Consider the following 21,769-nt stretch of genomic DNA (forward strand, 5'->3'; position numbering starts at 1 on the left):
TATGCTCAGGACCCATTTTGGGACTTGGGGGTCAGGGGAAGGAGGAGGAGGGAGGGATTTGTTACCCTGCAAAGTCTGCCCTCTCTGTTTTCCAGGGGCCCCTTGGGACTTACCCCTTGAGTCAGCTGGCTGGGGTCCTCCTTGTCCTCGGAGCCTTTACCTGCTCTGCCCATTGACTCCTGGTTCATTTTACCCATGTTGAAATCACGGCAACTCTAGCGAGTAGCGGATCCCACATGCCTATCCAACTCATAGCCCTTGGACCTAAAAGAGTTAGATCTAGAAGGCTGGGTGCAGCCTGGGAACAACTCACTGTCTTCCAAGCCTCAGGAGGGCAGTCTAACAGATGGAGCACTGTATGGATTTCAGTTGGAGCTTTTTAGGCTACTCTCCCATACCTGGAAGTTGCAGAGAAGCAAGGGAGGCACTGCAACTGCAGCTCTCAGGAGTTCCAACACCCAGCTAAAAAACTGGCCAGGGAAGAGGAGGGGCTGAGAGGGAGATCACCACTGCCCCAAATTTTGACAAAGAAGTCCCCCACACCTTCCAAGCAGAAGTGAAGGTGGGAGCTGTCTGCATGCTGCCACAAAGGCAGAGAAATTGGAAACAAGTGGAAGTATGGCCAGACAATGCGACTCCAGAACTCTGATCTGTTTCCATCAGCAGCAGAGAGAGAGTAGCCTAGATGTCAAGAACTGAGACACACACTGGACTGCAGAACAACTGGGAAAGCTTCACTGTTCGCCAAGAGGACGTTTGAAAATCCTACATCAAGACTGGTTATCACTTACCTCAGAAATGAAGAGAACCCACCCACTAGTCCAGACCAATGGCAGCCACATCACATAAATTAATTGTACTTCAAAATAAGATACGATATGAAAACAGTCAAGCATTAGTAAGCCGATATCCAAGCAAGGATAATCCTTTTTGTGTTATTTTCTAATGACATATTAGTCAAAGAATAGTGGGAACACTGTAATAAAAACTATACACCAGTATAGTATATCCTGTTGAATCCTATGTCACTTGATATCTATACTATTATGGAAAAATTTCTTTATGGGTTATACTAAGAACTGGTCAAAAACTAAAAAAAAATCTGAAATTTTCATTTAGTTTTCAAAATGGAATTTTTTGCTTTTTGAAATATATCAACATGTTATCATTCATTTCCAAAATAGGAAACTTTCAAAAGTGATTTTTAATAATTTGAATTACTTTCCAAAAAACCACTTTGGTAATTACCACAAGTAAAAGATCATACGGTTAAAACTGTTTAAACATTTTTCAAAATTCAAAAATCATTTATGAAAATTTGTAATTTAAGTGATAAAAATTAAAGTTGATTCATCAATTTATAAAAATAGATTAAAATATTTTTCGGAAAATGGGAATTTTTCCTCAAATGGGCATTTCTGCCCAATTTTCATTTGAAAATTTAAGTTGTTCTAGTTATATTTAGTAACTCAAATACACTGTATAATAAGAAATTCCAACTCATTTCCAGTGCTTAGAGGTAGTTAAGACACCAGGACAAATGTAAGTAATTTAAGCATTTTATTAACAATGCATCCCTTTGATAAGATTATACTTCAGGAGGCTTTTAATGCCCATGAACATGAACTGTACGCACTATACAAAAACCAAAAAACACAAAAAAAAGATCAAGGTGGGCAAAGCCATGATGAGACAAGCCTCTGTTTAAATTATACACAGCTCAATGAAATATTCTTACGGAAAATATATAAATACTTTTTCTTTCTATGTTACAGGTATACAATATAAATCAGATTTCAATGTCTGTTCAGTGACCTACAAACACTAGAACCTCCAAATATGTAGCAGCGTATTACTAAATAATAATAATAATAATAAAAGTAAAGAAACCACATGGGGCAGGGAAAATAAGTCTTGAGATTTTAACAATCCCTTCCCTCTTCAGAAAGACTATTTTACATCATCTCTTATAATGCAGTTTTAGGGATACTGACAGCCAAAATTGGAACATTTTTTCAACTACATCTACAAAATGTCTGCCTTTTTCCCCTAAGACATTGCATTTTGTGCTAAAACAACCTATTCAGTGGCAAAATGGCAAGTTACACTTTTTTGGCATAAATTACATTTCTCAAATTAAATAGTGTATTTTACAAAGCAAGTCAAGCAAAATGTGCAATTTCTGCATGCTGTGGCATTGCTATCCGCCTATTTTACAAAAACAGTCCAAAGAAAATCCACATTCTTTAATGAACATAAAAATCTGTTGTGAACAAAAATATCTAGGAAATCAGAACATGGAGCTAATAAACAAATTGAAGAAACAAAAGGCTAACCTTTCCCACTTCCTACCAAGGGGAAAACTAACACGGTTTCTAACATGTTCCCAAAGGTCTTTCATAAATTTAGGATTTTACTTTCACTACTAGTATGCCTTTAAATAAGCAGAGTGGTATAAGTGAATGTAACCGAAAAAGATTACAGAATCTTTTCAGCTGCCTCCACAGCGAAGCACAACTCGTTAGAACCTTCTGTGTAAGAGCAGAAAGGGTATGAGTAGACGGCTACAGGAGACATTTCCAAACCTAATCTAAACTTCTTCCATGAAGGAGGATTCCTCATTATGAATGTACATTCACTTTACAATGTTACATAAATTTGCCCAAATCTAGAAAAACAACTGTGGATTACAGTGCAGACTGTAATGGAAGCATCTGAAAACTTCGTCGCTCATTACTCATTCTCTAAATATTTTAGAACTATTTCTAGAATAATTATTTCTCTTCTTTATACTACTATCATAGCCGTTACTGTTTTTTGTTCAACTCCCTCTCACCATAAATTAGATTCACATTCAAGATCACTGCATATGTTTCTAAGAATAATGGTAAAATATATGAATGATTTCTCACTGCTGCCTGGAACATACTTTAAGATGTACATAAATGCAACTTACTTCTGAGTGTTTCAACCCAACCCTCAAGTCACCCCCACCTCCAAAATCTCTAGACAAGTAAGCTTTTATGGTGTAAACTATTGAATACTTTATCATTTTAGTGTGTCATAACAAAAATCAGAAGACATCTGTAGGTAAATATTTAAGGTCAGATTAAACAGTAAAATTCTTTGATGAGCACTATTCTGTTTCTCACATACTTTATGTCCAATGGCCAACATTACTGAATGTGCACACCTAGCCACAGATAAGTGATGAACTACTGCAACTTTCCTTGACATTAGAGAGCTAGGAGTGTTCAACACCTTTGAAAATTGGACCTCTAATCTGATGCCTAAATATGGCTTTAGGTGTTTAACTTCAGGGACCCTCCTCTGAACATTGTGGCTAAACTGTAATATTGATTTATTCATGAGTTCTAAGTCACAGCAAATGCAACTCTTGTGAGTATACTTAAAATGCAAATACTGTAACTGAATGCTATAGGCTTTAGCAGATGTTAAACAGCATTACAAATTTTTAGGTTTGGAAAGATACAGAGTGGGCAGAGTCTGTCAGCTTCTTGTCTCCTTCTAAAATGCAGGAGGGGAATTAAGCATAAGGATTTTCAATTAGGTCTAAAATAAGCTGCATTTTACAATTCTTATTTTTCTCTTTATGTAAATATACCTAAATGATATTAAAAGAGCAGAATAAATGCTCTTAAATTAGGAACTTTGCAAAAGGATATTTTGAAAATTCACTCTAAAATTCAAAATTCACAGCTTATAACTAATGCAAATGTCACAAATTACTCCAAATCATACAGTACCCCTTCATTTGTCAATTAACATTAAAAATTAGTGTGAACTAAATGTAAGTGAGTTCTAGAAATGCTGTATCTATGAAGCTTACAGAACTGACATTACATCTATTATGCATATTTTGTTGAAATCTAATAACATTGATATAGATATTTGAAAAATTAATCTTCTGCTACCATTGAGATCAACCCTTAAATTTTTAGCAATGTTTCCATACATTAACTTCTTGGTGTAATGATTCCCCACATAATTGAGTACTTCAAAATACATAAGCATTCAAGGGTGGAGATCCAGACCTGGCGGCGAACAGAGGAGTTAACAGAGTAGCATCAATTTTTAGAAGTATACTGAAATCTTCATTTGCTTGCTTTTTGTTTATTGAGAGACTTTCTAATGTTCTTTCTATATTGTAGATAAAAACATTGACAAAGTTTTGTTTTTTTTAAATAAAGGTGGATAAATGGTTTACATTGCCTTAACTGCAAAAAATAAACAGATTTATTTGATTTAACACCATCTAGAGTTCTTAAAACAAAGAGTTCATACTCTATCCTAACTGAGGTAGTGTTGGAAACTACTGTATAACATATGCTAATCCCATTTTTGATGGGAATACTACATTATTTGCTTTGGAGTTTATATCACTATTTCTTATATTGTGGTTATTTTGGTTTTGCAGAAATGTTTATTCCTTAAGACCAGAGAAGTCCAAATGGGTACCCTACTACTGTTGGGTAATGTTTTCCGTTATCGAATATATTTCATAGACACAATATACTGTTATTGGTGTCATTGATGGTAAGAGTTAAAGTGGTTTCCTTCTGCTCTTTCCTTCAGTGGGATCTCATAAAAAGATGAAAAACTCAGGGAACTAAATTTTACTGTGAGAGAAGCAGTCTGTAGCCCTTCAACTGCTTTGCTGTCAGGTGTTGGCATAGAGTGACATGCAGTGCACTCAGTGAAATTAATTCTGCAAAGCAATGTTAGGCAACAACATGAAATTGCTTTGTCCCCAAAATGAATTTCCGATATGATAAAATTAATTCTACATGTCATTAGGAACTGTGTTTTGCTCTTATTAGCTCACAGGGCTATGGAAATCTCCAATAGCACATTATTTAATAAGGTAACATGAGGGTTATCAAATATTGGGATAAATTTAACCTATCTTCATCTAAACTATCTAATCTGACACTTTAATTATAACAAAGGTAAAAGTGAATGGGTTAAAAAGATGTTCTATCTAATACAGTCCAGCTGAATGATTCACATATCAAAATCAGGCTTTCTAATGAAGGTGGCCAAGCTACTGTATATACAGATTTGCATATATTTGTATTTAATTCTTGTCAAGGCTTCCAAATCTCTTTAGATACATAAAAGATTTTTTTTTTTAGGTTGCACTCAATTTATCAACCTCACTAATAACATGATGAAGGCAGTTATTGTACCCATTTATCGGTCATTGTATCAAGTAAATTGTGCAAAAGATCCTAAAGAATACCAATATAAAATTAAAGTACTGCTCTTTCAAAATTTGGTATTTAAGGCTTTTCGCTACAATTATTAGCATTATCTGGTGATCAGTCAGACATGAAAATTAAAGCAAACATTTGTTTTAGAAAAATGTTTCCCATGGAATGTGGAAATTACCTACTACTATGTATTTTACCAAAAAAAGCAACAATGATCAAATATTTTCTAGTTTAGCTGATACAGTATTCACCCCATCTGATACAAATCATGCTTGTTAAAGATTTTCATTTAAGAATAAGACCCATGTTCTCAATACATGAGCATGAATATAGAAATCCCAAACACCACATGCATAATGTACAGGGAAAACAATCAAATTTCAGTTGATTTAAAAAAAGGATTTGTTGCTTTTTAAATCAGAAACTGTAGTGAAAATCCTTAACCAATTTAGATAACATGTTGTATGTAATTGCCACAAAACTGGAGAGAGTGCTAATAAAATAAGAAATCTTGCAACTATAGTAACATTAAAATAACTTATAAGAAAACCCCGGATTCACGGAGGCTTTTCTTTCTATCTGAGGTTATGAACCCCTCAAGTAGTGTTACAAACATTAAGAAAACTAACATAGAAGGGCCAACATTAGTCTCTTGGTGTCCATGGTTACAGTATGCCCCACTGTTGGCAATGGGATATACTCTCATGTATCCGGACTCCTGGCGTCCAGGGGTTAATAAACAAGGCATCATTCTGTTTATCTGGAACAGAATTTGAAGTCAACCATTTAAAAGAGGTCTCTGCACACTGTCGTATATTGTTTAACTGTCGTATTAAAAATGAAATGAAAACCTGTGCAGGCGTTCAGTGCTTGTTTCTTGCATATATTGGTAACTACTATTATTAAAACTATGGTAATGAATCACAATTCCCCAAGGGCTCAGAGGGCTGGGGCAGTCCTTTTTGTTGAGAAAAGTCTTCAATTCACTCTTCATGTACCAGTAATTTCTGGAACTGTCTAGGAGATGGTGCTCCTCTCTTTGCTGTCCAGTCAATCAGAAGTTGTCTGAGGCTTTCAGCAAGTCCATATACCATGCACTGTACAAAACTGAGGTCAGGATTCAGCGGATGTGTCAATTACTGGTTGTTTTGGTGGTGTTGTTAGAACAGCCTCTGCTTCTTCATGCATCTAAAGGGCAAAGAGGATGCAGTATTAACTTACAGGTGTTCTACCACGAACACATCATAGAACCACAAAATTGGCATGAGTGCTCACTTCAGTTACAGCACGATGAAACCTGAATCCAATTGGTGCATCTTTTGAAATTAATACTGTGAAGAACTGGGAAATACCTATTTTTTATGAACACTGTGCATGCCTCTATATGTTGATGGGTTACTTACCATGGAGGGAATGCCAAATATAGGTAAGACACTATAAGAATAGATGTCTGTTTAAATCCCTGTCTCAGAGTGATGTGCACCTTCTGGCAAGTAAATCATACTTTGTTTTAAATAAACTGCTCCTGAGTTACTGCATACTAAACAGAGGCTCCCGAAAGGAAACCCTTCCCAAGACCACTGGGGCCTAGTAGATATCATGGTTGGAAACCTGGGGATGTAACTCAAAGACCGAAAGATCCAGTAGCTGGATTACAGGGTCCTACCGAAAGAGAAGTAGAGGCCTGGACCTATCACTTGAAAAGAGTACACATGGGATGACAAAAGGGTCTCAGAAGGGGCAGCTTACCCAAGGATCATGACAAATAAATCTTCACTTCAACTTACTTGTAAAAACTGTACATCTTGAAATAGCTCCTGAATGAACCTTCGAGATGGCAGTCGAAATGTGCAGTGTGCTAGCAAGTAGGACACCTCCGAGTAAAGGCATATGTCATCAAATGCTTGGGGGAATTTCTCTTTAATGCTAATTATTTAGGAAAAGAAAGCAATTTTAATATAATCTCACACGTAACCATCATAATATATTTGTTAAAAAATTGTTCAGCTAAATGTTGGTCATAATGGTTAACAAAAACTTATCTCTTCAACAACAGAAGCTGAGAATTTTGAATTTGATGAGCCAAAACAAATCAACTCATGTAAGAAGAGAAGCACCTAATCCAAATGATCTACAGCGATTATTATACTGTTTGGGTTACATTAGCTAATATTTTGTATCCAATTAGGGGAAATTTAGATTAAATGAAGTTCTATACAAGTATACAAATAAAAATCTCAAATTGGAAAGCACCGTTCAAATCCTGAGGCTAGATTTTATTTTAAAGTGAACAGCACAGCATAGTAGTTTATAACCAAATAGTACAGTATATAATTAAAAGCAACAGGCACTCACTCATTGCATGTAGTGAAGCATTAAGAAAATTCATACAATAAGGACTTCAAGCAGTCAAACTTTTTTTAAATGTACAAAACCACTGCATATCAGATGCACAAAATATCATAATGGTTAAAGGACTATTATGAAAGAAAACGACACAGAGAAAACAAGTAGATATTAATTTAAGGTTTATTAATAAATCTTAAAAAGGCAAGTCCTTAAAGTTTGTCATCCCTCAACCTGTCCTTAACTCCCACCAGTATACATAGGCATGACAGAGTTCCTACAAAATTGTACAACCATACCAAAACAAATATGTGCAGTGCTTAGAGTGCACTTATTAAGCAAAAACTGAGCCCTAATTTTGGATTCACTTAGTTGAGACATCATGCCAACCCATCTCTACAGACTTATGATGAAATCAGTTTTGATGCTTTTTAAAGCCAGGAGAAAAAAAAATGAAAAAAAAATATTAGTTACGATTTTACAAGATATCTACACTGAATGCTGGTAAAAACTATAGTTTGAAGGACATGTTTTACTTACGTTAGGAGTCCAGTTTCATGGCCTTTTGTTCCTACTGAACTACTCAAATTGATTACTAAGCGTAAGACTTCTTTTCGCAGCAGTATTCGGCACACTGGTGTATCATCTGGGATTGACTTTACTCCTTAGGAAAATAAATTCCACAGTATTAATTTCAATCAGGACACTGTTTCATTGTGTTAAATGGAAGTGTCATGTACTATATACAGCTGAACTGTGCTAATTCACAAAAATTGCTGCATTTTGTGAATTACCAACACACACACACACACAAGCTAAAAAATACAAAACCAACAAAAATCACTAAATATACTTTGTTCATTTATTTTCGCACAACAGTAATTTAGTTTTAACTAGTTAGATTACAGCTTCTTAAGTAAACTAGTAAATATTGTGCAATATATTTTACAACAACAAGGTCTTAAAGATGCAACACCTAACTACACTTCTGTCCCTGCTGCGGCACTGGCAGACCAGGTACCAGCTCTAGCCACGGCTTTAGGCCTTGGCCAAGCACTCACAAATTCACTGCTGCAAACCAGGCTGTTTCACCCGTGTGTTAGTATGGATAAGATGGGTACTGGACTTATATCAAAGTGTTGAGTCTTTACGAAAAACTTAAATAGCATGTGATAAAGGTATTGTAAGTGAGATTGCTGCATGCAATAATCTCACTTATCATACCTTTATCACATGCTATAAAAGTAATATTTACGTTTTTGCTTTGTAACCACAAAAATATGTTTGCGCTGACGCTATCATCTCCTGCCCATCAAGAAAGGCCATCCAAACTAAATGGGCCATTGTGGAACATCGGTATAGAAAGACTTTGTTAATTGCCCCCTCACACCATGAAGCAGCTACATGAAAAAGGGCTCAAGCTGATGGGATGAATTCTGGAAGAAGGAAATAAAAATAGCTGACAAGAACATTTTTCATCTCTTTTGCTATCTGGACTCTCACAGGGCCAGAGCTATGAAACAGAAGCAGACATCCACAAGGTCACCCTAGGATAGCCCTAAAAGACATTCAGAGCTGACATTACTACAGCTCGGTCACCTACTGGAACCACACACTAACTCATTTGTGTATATATGCTTGCCTGCTTTAACCTTGTAATAGCTCTCTCATTTCTTTTTCCTTAATAAATCTTTAGTTTATTACTGGATTGGCTGCAAGTGTTGTCTTTGGTGAGAGATTTAAGGTACAGATTGACCAGGGGTAAGTGACTTGTCTCTTGGGACTGGAAGCAATCTGAATCTTGTGTGACCCTTGTTGCACAGCAACCAACTATCATAAAATCCAGCTTGCTGGGGTGGCAAGAAAGACAGGAATACCCACGTGGACTATGCGACTCTAAGAGTTCACATTTGTTACTGGGTTGGTGAATTCCAATTATAGAACACACAACGAGTCTGGGATCTCTGCCCTGGTGCTTGACGGTATGCCCTGAGGCTGGCATTCGTGGTCATGAACCATTCCACACAACATGACACTTCCCACTACATTTTTGCTCAGAATTAGGTGGGAGAGCTGCCTTTGTATGTGAATTATACGCTGTTTGGGTTAGAAAGGTTCTACTTTATATGTAAAGTAATTACAATAATTCAAATTATTACAAACCAACAAGGAATTATATTCAAAGAGAAAATGTCTTCCCTAATATTTTAAAAGAAATCCAAACTATAAAAAGCTTAACATTTATCAGTTTATAATTGTGTTTAAATATGGTCCCCTATTCTATTTTGAAGGTCCAAAATATGGAATAGAATATTCTTAAGATACAAACACCTATTATACAAACACCTTTAAAGATAATTTTCAGTCTGCTAACACTAGGCTGGAAAAATAAGATGATTAATTTGATTTAAACTGAGGTTCAGAGAAGTTTAACTGACCTGCCAAAAGGCCACACTGAGTAAATGATAGAGCCAGAAACAGAACTCAGCTCTCCTGACACCCAGTTTTGGTGCTCTATTCATGCTATCTTCCTGATACTGACAGGAAAGCACCTAAATCATTTTAAAAAAACCACTGCTGCTCTATTACAGTAAATGCAAACAAAATTGTCTTTTAAAATATGTAAGTATAAGAAAGAAAATACTTTAAAAAATGAATTAGTACTTTTCTAATACTAGCAAGTTTGCATGCTTACCTAGTACAAGATCTGTACTCTTGGTACTACTAGCTGAACCATGCGATACTGCATCACTACATCCTGAAATCCCAGAAAACTTTGAGGAATGAGAAACCACATCTAAGTGATTATGTATGGTCTGCCCGCACCAATCAGAATACGGAATGTCAGGAAAATCTGGAAAAAAAATTGCCTATTTCAATTAACAAAAAGTACTGAAAACATACAAGTATGCATTTGAAGGGAGAAGAAAACAAATTGCAATGTTTAGTCCACAATATGTTGATGCATTAGAAATGGTAATTGTCGGTAAGTGTAAACAAACCCTCAGTATTTGCAAAAAGAAAAGGAAGTACTTGTGGCACCTTAGAGACTAACAAATTCATTTGAGCATAAGCTTTCGTGAGCTACAGCTCACTTCATCGGATTCATTCAGTGGAAAATACAGTGGGGAGATTTATATATATAGAGAACATGAAACAATGGGTGTTACCATACACACTAACGAGAGAGATCACTTAAGGTGAGCTATTACCAGCAGGAGAGCGGTGGGGAAAAAACCTTTTGTAGTGATAATCAAGGTGGGCCATTTCCAGCAGTTGACAAGAATGTCTGAGGAACAGTGGAGGGTGGCGGGGGGTAATAAACATGGGGAAATAGTTTTACTTTGTGTAATGACCCATCCACTCCTAGTCTCTATTCAAGCCCAAGTTAATTGTATCCAGTTTGCAAATTAATTCCAATTCAGCAGTCTCTCATTGGAGTCTGTTTTTGAAGCGTTTTTGTTGAAGAATTGCAACTTTTAGGTCCGTAATCGAGTGACCAAAGAGATTGAAGTGTTCTCCGACTGGTTTTTGAATGTTATAATTCTTGGCGTCTGATTTGTGTCCACTGATTCTTTTACATAGAGACTGTCCAGTCTGATCAATGTACATGGCGGAGGGGCACTGCTGGCACATGATGGCATATATCACATTGGTAGATGTGCAGGTGAACCAGCCTCTGACAGTGTGGCTGGTGTGATTAGGCCCTATGATGGTGTCCCATGAATAGATATGTGGGCACAGTTGGCAATGGGGCTTTGTTGCAAGGATAGGTTCCTGGGTTAGTGGTTCTGTTGTGTGGTGTGGTTGCTGGTGAATATCTGCTTCAGGTTGGGGGGCTGTCTGTAAGCAAGGACTGGCCTGTCTCCCAAGATCTGCGAGAGTGATGGGTCGTCCTTCAGGATAGGTTGTAGATCCTTGATGATGTGTTGGAGAGGTTTTAGTTGGGGGCTGAAGGTGAGGGCTAGTGGCGTGCTGTTATTTTCTTTGTTGGGCCTGTCCTATAGTAGGTGACTTCTGGGTACTCTTCTGGCTCTGTCAATCTGTTTCTTCACTTCAGCAGGTGGGTATTGTAGTTTAAGAATGCTTGATGAGATCTTGTAGGTGTTTGTCTCTGTCTGAGGGGTTGGAGCAAATGCGGTTGTATCAGACTCATCCTGAAAATTTGATAGCAACCAAGAAACAGATTTGGATGAACAGGCAGAATGGTGTGACCAATGGCTCCAAAGGGTAGTGCTTTCAGCACCTGCAGTAGGTCCCGTTTAGGAAAGGCTGGTCTGACCACAAGTCTAGCCACTCTGACTGCTCTGAGAAATCTGGATACTTGAAGATTTTTTGACAAGGAACCTGCATGTAAGATGCTGCTTAAGGCAAACACCTGGCATGATATGGTGTTGGGCTCAAGTCCCTTGCCCATACTGTCCTCAAGAAAGTGAGAATAGCTGGGATATCAGGGTACACGGGATTTTTATTGATTTTAGACACTATGCACTAAACATCAGCTTGGAAAAGAGGAGACTAAGGAAGGATATGATAGAGGTATATAAAATCATGAGTGGTGTGAAGAAAGTGAATAAGGAAAAGTTATTTACTTGTTCCCATAATATAAGAACTAGAGGCCACCAAATGAAATTAATGGGTAGCAGGTGTAAAACAAATAAAAAGAAGTTTTTCTTCACTCAGCGCACAGTGGAACTCCTTGCCTGAGGAGGTTGTGAAGGCTAGGACTATAGCAGGGTTTAAAAGAGAACTGGATAAATTCATGGAGGTTAAGTCCATTAATTGCTATTAGCCAGGATGCACAAGAAATGGTGTCCCTAGTCTCTGTTTGTCAGAGGGTGGAGATGGATGGCAGGAGAGAGATCACTAGATCATTACCTGTTAGGTTCCCTCCCTCTGGGGCACCTGGCATTGGCCACTGTCGGTAGACAGGATACTGGGCTGGGTGGACCTTTGGTCTGACCCAGTATGGCCATTCTTATGTTCTTGTCCAGATGGAGGAATAGGCATTTAGCATTAAAGCCAATTTCGAGGAGATTAGAGTCCCAATTACTAGGGAGGATAGAGTGTTTAAAGCTTCCCTGTCAATAGCCAAGCTGTCAGTTGTAGATGGTCTAGGTCTAGATTGAGGAGAGGACCTTGGTGAAGGATATCTCGTCTCACTGGTACATACAATGCAGTTTCAAGGCCAAGTCTGCCATATCTAAACACTCTACTCAGCCAGTGTGAAGCCGAGCTATCACTTTTGCTTCTTCTTGCCTTATCTTCTGAATCACCTTCCCTAAAAATGGGAAAGGTGTGAATGCATAAAGCAGGCCTTGTGGCCATCTGTGTCAAAAAGCATGCACTTTGAGGGACCTGCTTCTCTGGTATAGTACTTCAACAACTTTCTGTTCTTGTGACTGGCAAACAGGTCAACTGCTGGAGGCCATATTTCTGTGAAATCAGGCTGAAGACTTCCTAATTCAGATATAATTCTGAGTTGACTGCACATCAAACCAGCTAGTTTACCTTCTGGTTCAGTTCTCCCTTTGTTTGCTTGTATTGTATATGTACTGCTCTTGTGGAAAAGAAGTTCTTCTCATCTCATTCCATTATTTCTATTGCTTCTGCATGTAGAGTTGAGCTCCAAGTTCTCCCATGGCTGTTGATACATGTGACTGTGGTAGTGTCCAACTCAAAGTCCTCCCAACAGCTCATTGGGCTGACACAGCTAAGGCATGTGCATACCTGCTTATGACTTACCCTTGTTAAGGAATTCACATTTCTCCCTGATCACACCTTCAAAGAATGGGTACAGTGGGATTGCTGTCTCAGACAAAGATTTGGAAGGCAGGCATTTGCCCTGAGACTTTTCCTCACATATCTGCTCCTGTTGCATCACATGGTCTCAAATTTAAACAGAGGAAAATACCTTTGCTGCATTTCTTCCATGCCCTACTCAGAGCCTGAATATGAGAGCTCTCCTTCCTTACCTCAAGGGGTGGTGCTTTAAGTCAGGGCACAAACACCTCTTAGATTTCTACGTTTTTTCCTCATTTTTATTCTTTTTTGGTTTTTAAAAACTTTTTTTCCCACCCGCTTTGAAAGATTTACCACCCAGGTGTGGCTGGAGCAGGGTCTCTTGCAGCTCTTCTAGCAGGGTCTCTTGCAGCCCTAGCTCTTCTGGCTCCATGTCTAGTTGGCAGCCGGTGCCAAGTGGAGTGCCCCAGGGGTCGGTCCTGGGGCCGGTTTTGTTCAATATCTTCATAAATGATCTGGAGGATGGTGTGGATTGCACACTCAGCAAATTTGCGGATGATACTAAACTGGGAGGAGTGGTAGATATGCTGGAGGGCAGAGATAGGATACAGAGGGACCTAGACAAATTGGAGGATTGGGCCAAAAGAAATCTGATGAGGTTCAATAAGGATAAGTGCAGGGTCCTGCACTTAGGACGGAAGAACCCAATGCACAGCTACAGACTAGGGACCGAATGGCTAGGCAGCAGTTCTGCGGAAAAGGACCTAGGGGTGACAGTGGACGAGAAGCTGGATATGAGTCAGCAGTGTGCCCTTGTTGCCAAGAAGGCCAATGGCATTTTGGGATGTATAAGTAGGGGCATAGCGAGCAGATCGAGGGACGTGATCGTCCCCCTCTATTCGACATTGGTGAGGCCTCATCTGGAGTACTGTGTCCAGTTTTGGGCCCCACACTTCAAGAAGGATGTGGATAAATTGGAAAGGGTCCAGCGAAGGGCAACAAAAATGATTAGGGGTCTGGAACACATGACTTATGAGGAGAGGCTGAGGGAACTGGGATTGTTTAGTTTGCAGAAGAGAAGAATGAGGGGGGATTTGATAGCTGCTTTCAACTACCTGAGAGGTGGTTCCAGAGAGGATGGTTCTAGACTATTCTCAGTGGTAGAAGAGGACAGGACAAGGACTAATGGTCTCAAGTTGCAGTGGGGGAGGTTTAGGTTGGATATTAGGAAAAACTTTTTCACTAGGAGGGTGGTGAAACACTGGAATGCGTTGCCTAGGGAGGTGGTGGAATCTCCTTCCTTAGAAGTTTTTAAGGTCAGGCTTGACAAAGCCCTGGCTGGGATGATTTAATTGGGGATTGGTCCTGCTTTTGAGCAGGGGGTTGGACTAGATAACCTCCTGGGGTCCCTTCCAACCCTGATATTCTATGATTCTATCTTAAGCGATCTGAATAGATCTCCCTCTCTGTTCTCCCGCTCCGGGTTCCACTCCCTCTTCCTGGAGGATGGGGTCTCATTGCTAGAATCCCCAGACTTGTGTTGAGAAGAAGCGGAGCTGCATATGGTCTTACTTCTTTCCCCAGAAACCTTAGGACTCACTTTAACATCTGGTGGGGAACAGAAGAATAGGTCATGGTGCTGCTTAATGGTTTCCTCTTCTGACCTTGGTATGCCCTAAGATTTACCCCTTGGGCTGGCCAGATGGTGTCCTCCCCGTCCTTTGATTCTCTCCTCAATATGCTCTGAGACTCCTGATCAGGCTTTTCTGCATTTAAGTCATGGCTCCTTGGGGTAAAGAGGGACCCAATAAGACTGTCTGACTAAATCCCAGGCCTTGGCAGCATGAGGGTCGGCTGGCTATGAACAGGCCCTTTGAAGAGCCTGTAAATGATGCCTCACACAGATTTAGCTTGATGTTCGAAGGAGTGCTCCGTCATGCCTGTACCGGCAAGGTAATGGCCAGATCCTGGTGGCAGATACCACTACATTGCTTTTTACCTGATCGGAGGAGGAAGGAGAGTAAAAGCTCACAACTACCTGAAAAATTATTAAAATGAAAGCTGGCAAAGAAATGGTTGAGGGCAAAGTGAATTGCCTATGAACTGCTGCTGTGGAAGCAGAAGATCTGCACCAAGCTAGAAAATGGGATGTGACCAGAAGGGGCTATGTTACAGCACTGAACTGCCTCTGGAAACGGAAGGCAGAAAGCAAACAGCCCATATGTATCAGAATTGTGGGAGAGGCTGGACTGCAGAAAAAGGAAGTGTTAAGCTATTTTAACAGATGGAGAACTGAGGCATTACTCCAGTTTTACACCAGCATAATTCCACTGGACTTCTGTTCACTACATCTCTTCTCGGACAGACTCCTCAAGCATAAACTGGTTATTTCCATTTTAACATACATATTGTCTGACATGGAAAAAACTATTTTTTTTCCCAGTTGGTTTGAAAGTGAGTCTCAGTTTTCTGCATGCTGATCTATGTGCAGGCTTGAATTAGGTTTCAAACTTGCACATTTTAAATAACGTTCTTTGGTGAGCTTTTTAAAAAAAATTAGAAAAAGAATGTATGCACACAGTTGCATGAACACCAACAGAAGATGCAGAAAATTGGGAAATTACCATCTAGAAATATCACTGCTGATTGCACAAGATTTTAGTGCTATACAAAGACAGCATAGCCATTAAAAAGGATGTATTATTTTTGTTCATCTTCACAACAGACTACATTAGTATTTTTATTCAGCATTTCTATAAATCCCATTGAATCATAAGCAAAAGCAGATAGTAATGGAGGCAAACTAACCTGTATGACTATATGCAGGGTTCACTCTGTTATTATGCTGGTATCCCAGCATCTGGATACAGACACAATAAAGGCAGTTATCATCTGTGTGCTCCTGTAACCCAGTGTCTTCTGTGTTTTCTAAAAACTGCGAGGCATCTGAACGACTTGTATTCATTATCTCTGTGAGGCTGATCTGCTGTCTAAGCATTTGGAAGGGACTTTTGACAACATCCGCAGTCCCAGATGGATGGCCTGTAGACACACAATTAGAAATCAGAAAAAGCAAGATCAAAGTTAAGATTACATTCTTTTAATTAAATTCCTTTTAAAATTAGCCAAAAAACAACAAAATATTTTTAGTTGGGAAGTGGGGTATCTCCAAGAAGAGTTGTTAGTATTAAAACCCTGATTTCCTTTCTGTAATAAATCTCAACATCCCATACAACCTCAATTTCTTTATGAGTAAGACAGTCAAAATATTGCAAAATTAATACATCCATAAATTCAATTGCACATTCAAACTGAAGAATATATACACAGCCAATAATTAATCTATTTCAAAATATACATAATAAATATTGACTCCCTTTCAAAATAAAAGAATGAAACTTTGGTATAAACTCAATATACAAAAATAGAATCTGGTATTTGACCTTCTCTTTTACGGGTGCAACAAACTGATGTATGCAATCAAAATGTTTTGTATAATAGTTTTTGTATGTGACAAGTTTGACAACCACAAAACTTACCAAGACACTGCAAGTGCTGCTGACATACAGTTAAAATTACAACAAAGAAGAAAAGCAACCCCATAACATTAAATAACTAGGAAGCCCAAAAATAAACCAAATCCCCCACTTTCCCTTTACATTGCCACTAACAATATTTCTTTCTTCAGTAGCTCTTTAAAAAACAAACATGTGTCTTGCAGTGAGTCCTGAAGGTCAGTGGATTCTGACTATTTTGGACTAAGAGGGAAACACATTCCCAAAGAAAACATGATATCCACCATCTTTTACATCAAAAGAACACCATCTTTTACACCATACTGGAGTAGGGTGGGGTGTCCAGCTCAAGCGCCCTTGCTGATTTCAATTGTTACAATATGTCACAAGGAGAGAGGTGGTATTTCAGTAGAAAAATCACAAGCGGTAAGGCTTTGTAGGTCAACACCACCAGGAAATACAAAAGTAGTCAGAGAAGATCATGAGACAGTGGTTGAATATGCTTATGGCAAGAAAGTCAGGTTACCAAGCAGGCAAAGATGATCATCCAGAGGAAACGGGAATCTAACCAATCTTCCAGGTTACAAACAGTGAGCAACAATTGGCGGAGACATACCTTACTATCAATGCGGGAGAGAATTTCTGCCTGGTTTACAGTTAGTTTGCTTTCTCTAACCCATCATGATCAGTTGTTTCTCATTTGGGCTCTAGTTCATTTCCCTGGTCTGTTATCTTGCTTCCAAGCAAGACCCGGACACCTTGCAAGCAAGATCTGATAAGGGGCCAATGCTCCGTTATCCTGAAAAATCTAAATTCAGTCCTCAAAACTGAACAGCTAAGAATAACTTTTTCAAGAAGGGTAAGGAAAAAAAAAGTATGGTAAAGTCAAGCTATATAGTTAAATGGTATTGAAAAGAAAAAACAACTACCTCCTACACCAGATGCAAGGACTCTAGTTCCACGGTCATCAAATGGAGGCATGGTTTTCTTTTGGAAATAAGGAGTCTCCTTAACCTGAAACATTTTAAATGAAAGTTATGCAAAAGTGTTTCAAGAAAGTCAATAAAGGATCTTTGAACTAATATGCAGAATTTTTTTTAGATTTTATTGAACAGCTGGAAACTGAAGCTTACAAAACAAGATGATCGTAATTAGTTACGTTTTTATAATCTATATAGCCAACAGACAAAGTGCACACAATAACCTGAAGATTATATCATTTGCTGCACCTACAAATATTTCTACAATATCATACATGTGAAAGGTGCTTTAAAGACAGATCTCTGCTCAATGGAGTTTAAGATGCAAGTAAGGGCTTGATTACATGGGGAAGTTAGTGTGCAGAGACCCCAGAGAGTGTCCACGTCGGAAGTTAGTGTAGCATATCTACTCCGCACTACCAGCTACTGTAGGCTTCCCCCTCCCCCCGCCCATGTAGACAAGCCCTTATGTATGGCAAAACAACTAATGGTAGAGGGTGAAAGGAAATGTTGAAAGGAGGATTACAACAGTAAAAATCAAGGAATAAATTACTGTATGTAGTTACTATCTTATTAGTTCTTTGTTTTTTCCTCTGTGTACATAGTTTTTATATATTATATATTAATATATTATATGATAAATTTAATGGAATTAGGCAATATTGGTGAGAGATCAGTACTGAAAGTCTAACCAAAGTGAGTCATGAGCAGGAATTTGAAGGAGGACTGAAACTGCATCACACAGGATCAGAGGATATTCTATACTCCCCTAGGAATAGCTAGGTGCGCTGAGCTGGAAGTCAGGATAGGGAATGAAGAACTAGGCACAAGCAGTGGTATCTGCAGCCAAGATGATGAGAATGCGTGAGTTTGAATATGATGAAAAATGATCAGAAAAGAGTGCAGAAAAGCAAAGAGTGAGGGACATTCAAGGAAAATTATTTTAGATACAGCATGCTGGATAGGAGAGTAATATAGCCATGGCATCAATCGGGTTTTTTAGCACTAGGGGTGTAGAAGATGGGTCACACTTTGAAGATAAATTATTCATTACTTAGATTACAGTAGCACTTACAGAACTCCGTCAGGATAAGGGCCCCATCATGTTAGATGCTGTACAAATAGTAGGAAAGAATTGGCCGGATTTATCAAGTCTGAATGTGTGCACTGAAGAGTACGGTAAAAAAAATTCCATCCAGTTTGTGAAGCAGGGTAACAGGGAGATTGGTGCAATTATTAACAGAAATGAGGAAGAGGGCTTTGGGGATGAACAGAGTTCCACATTGCACTATAGTTGTTTTGAGCTGGCTGGCAGCTTGATGTCCATAATTGTATGTTATCATCTGTATAGCTATTTAGGTATGTGTATGGGTAGAGAAAGTTGCAGAACATTACTGAAGGGATACAAAGTTAGATTTGGGAATCACCAGCAGAGAGATGGCAGGTCTTAAAAGAAAAAGTTTACCTAGGAAAAGCGTGCAGTAAGAGGAGGGGGCCAGGGACAAAACCTTGAACACCACCAACAAAGAGGAGGTGAAGCCAATGAGGAAAATTCTGCTGAAGGAGAGTTTGATGAGAAAGGCAGAGAAACAGTCAAGTGAATGTTAAAAGAGGGGGAAGTGACAGGCTATCAGTAGATCAAAGAGGATAAGGACATGGAAGAGCCTCTTTAAGTTGGCCAGTAGTGAAAACAAATAAGTGGAGCAGAGGAGAAATGAAATCGCAGAGGACTTACAAAGGATTAGAGAAGAGAAACAGGCGAGAGAGCATGTAGAGGAGAAGAGAAATGAAGCAGTAGTTATTTAATGAGGGGAGTGCACTGGGAGTGGCAGAAAGAGGGAAGATCAAGTGCAGATGTAGGGGGTGCAAAATGATCAATTATGCCATTAGTATAAAACAATGTCAACAGGAAGTCCTATTGTAATGAACTACAAAGTAATATCACATACGTAGCTGTTAGCGACTGCTGAGATTTCAACCACAAGAAGCATAGGTTTTCTACTTTAATTCACTAGCATTTAGTCTAAGAACAGGTAACTTAAATGAAGAACACCCTTCCAAAATCATGTCACTACAACTAATTGGAACTTTTTTGTAAACAACAATGGTAGGAAAGTGTCCCCAGTTCAGAAACGTGTCCAACTCAGAAATTTCAGTATCCTGATATTCCTACATATGTAGATCTTCTCACTGAAGTAGATGAGAATTTCACATATCCTAACAGAATCCTGAATCAGTGGGGGAAGTTTTGCCATTACTCATGAAAATAAATGCAAACTCATTTTTATTCTGTACATCAGTTAAACACATTGCTGTGTACATACCTGAAATATTTCATTGATATCCACTGGGAGAGCAAGGCCAATGTAATCATCAGTACTACCATATGTAGCATTGGACACCATGGACCGAACAGAGGAGGAACGCTGCAGTGTGTTTTGGTTAATAGGGCTTAATAAATCTTCTTTATCTAGTGAGGCATAACTTAAAGCTTTCATGAACCTGTAACATAATTAAAAGAACAAATGACAAACTTCTGACAATCACTCCTTTTTAGATTCTGCATCTATAGGTGGGAGCTGTTAAGGTTGCCAAACACATCCCAATATATGACCCCATTTCCTGTTACTTATGACTTGGCCAAACTTTAACCACTTGGGCTTAACTTTTCCATGCTAGGTGTCTCTTCAGGTTGAAATTTTCCAAAAGAAATTTCAGCCAAAATAGTTTATCTATTTCCAAGAACAAGGTCAAGGATATATACATTTTGCCAATGTTAAAAAATTTCTGACAATCTTTATTTGGGAAACTAGCATCCCCATGATTTGGGGAAAGGACTTGAAATCTGGCAAGGTCTTGCCTCTGTGCCAAGGATGTGACTTTTGATATCTGTTCGAATTTGCCAACTTACAAGCCTCAGGATGGAAAAAAATCACATTTCACATATGCTCAACAGAGATTTCAGATTTCAGTGGCTAAATCAGGGGTGGGCAAACTACGGTCCGCGGGATTGCCACCCCCGTGGTGCCACGGGCCCCGCAGCTCCCATTGACCAGGAACGGGGAACCGCAGCCAATGGGAGCTTCGGGGGAGGTACCCACAGGCGACGGCAGCGCGTGGAGCCCTCTGTCCCCCTCCCCCAGGGGCTGCAGGGACATGGTGCTGGCCGCTTCCAGGAGTGGCACAGGGCCAGGGCAAGCAGGGAACCTGCCCTGGCCCCGGTGCATGCCGCTGCCACCCCGGAGCCGCTCCAGGTAAGCGGAGCCGGGCTAGAGTCTGCACCACCAACCCCTCCTGCACCCCAACCCCCTGCCCTGAGCCCCCTTGTACACCCCGCACCCAACCCCTTGCCCTGAGCCCCTTCCTGCACACAGCACCCCCTCCCACACCCCGCCCCAGCCCTACATTCGTGACCCTGCATGCAATTTCCCCACCCAGATGTGGCCCTCAGGCCAAAACGTTTGCACACCCCTGGGCTAAATTCTCTAAAGATTCTGTCTTCACTAGGCATGTTCCTGGTGCTGAGCAGATCTCTTCCTACAATTGCAGCTCTGGGCTGCTGCAGGCCATTCCAGGTCTGGGCATTAGAACTAAGAGCAGGGACTCTTTCTCCTATGTGCTTAATGATTTCCCTACCCTGGATGGGCTCAGGAAGACTGGAGGAAAAAAACACCTGAACTGAATGCAGAGGGGACAAGATCTGTACCCAAGGATGGAGAATGGAAGAAATGGGGACAAGGAACCTGGGAGGGTGGACTGGCATTGGTGAGAGGAGGAGAGGGAAATTGGGACGGGGAAGTCCGGAACTGGCTATGCAAAAGACTGGGACTGAAAGCCAGTGGGGTGGGAGACAGATCTGATAAAGAGCCAGAATGCAGGGCAAAAACTGGTACTGGCTGGAAAAAAACAGACAGGAGTTGGGGCTGAAGGGCACAATGAGATGAACCAATGC

General features: G+C 39.5%; 1 protein-coding gene across 3 annotated transcripts in view; it reads right to left on the reverse strand.

The window, feature by feature from the left end:
• Window positions 1-1,546: 1,546 nt before the first annotated feature.
• The window catches only part of RICTOR (RPTOR independent companion of MTOR complex 2), a 187,585-nt gene continuing 167,362 nt past the window's right edge, over window positions 1,547-21,769 (reverse strand). For all 3 annotated transcript variants that reach the window (XM_048849236.2, XM_048849237.2, XM_075128447.1), the window contains 7 exons: window positions 20,142-20,319; window positions 17,767-17,851; window positions 16,131-16,364; window positions 10,276-10,434; window positions 8,121-8,244; window positions 7,022-7,160; window positions 1,547-6,422 (listed from right to left, as the gene is read on the reverse strand). In XM_048849236.2, the coding sequence (XP_048705193.1) occupies window positions 6,348-6,422; window positions 7,022-7,160; window positions 8,121-8,244; window positions 10,276-10,434; window positions 16,131-16,364; window positions 17,767-17,851; window positions 20,142-20,319 (994 nt within the window). In that variant the 3' untranslated portion in view covers window positions 1,547-6,347. The remainder of the gene's footprint in view (window positions 6,423-7,021; window positions 7,161-8,120; window positions 8,245-10,275; window positions 10,435-16,130; window positions 16,365-17,766; window positions 17,852-20,141; window positions 20,320-21,769) is intronic.

The sequence above is a fragment of the Caretta caretta genome, chromosome 5 (assembly GCF_965140235.1).
Source record: "Caretta caretta isolate rCarCar2 chromosome 5, rCarCar1.hap1, whole genome shotgun sequence".
Lineage (NCBI taxonomy): Eukaryota > Metazoa > Chordata > Testudines > Cheloniidae > Caretta > Caretta caretta.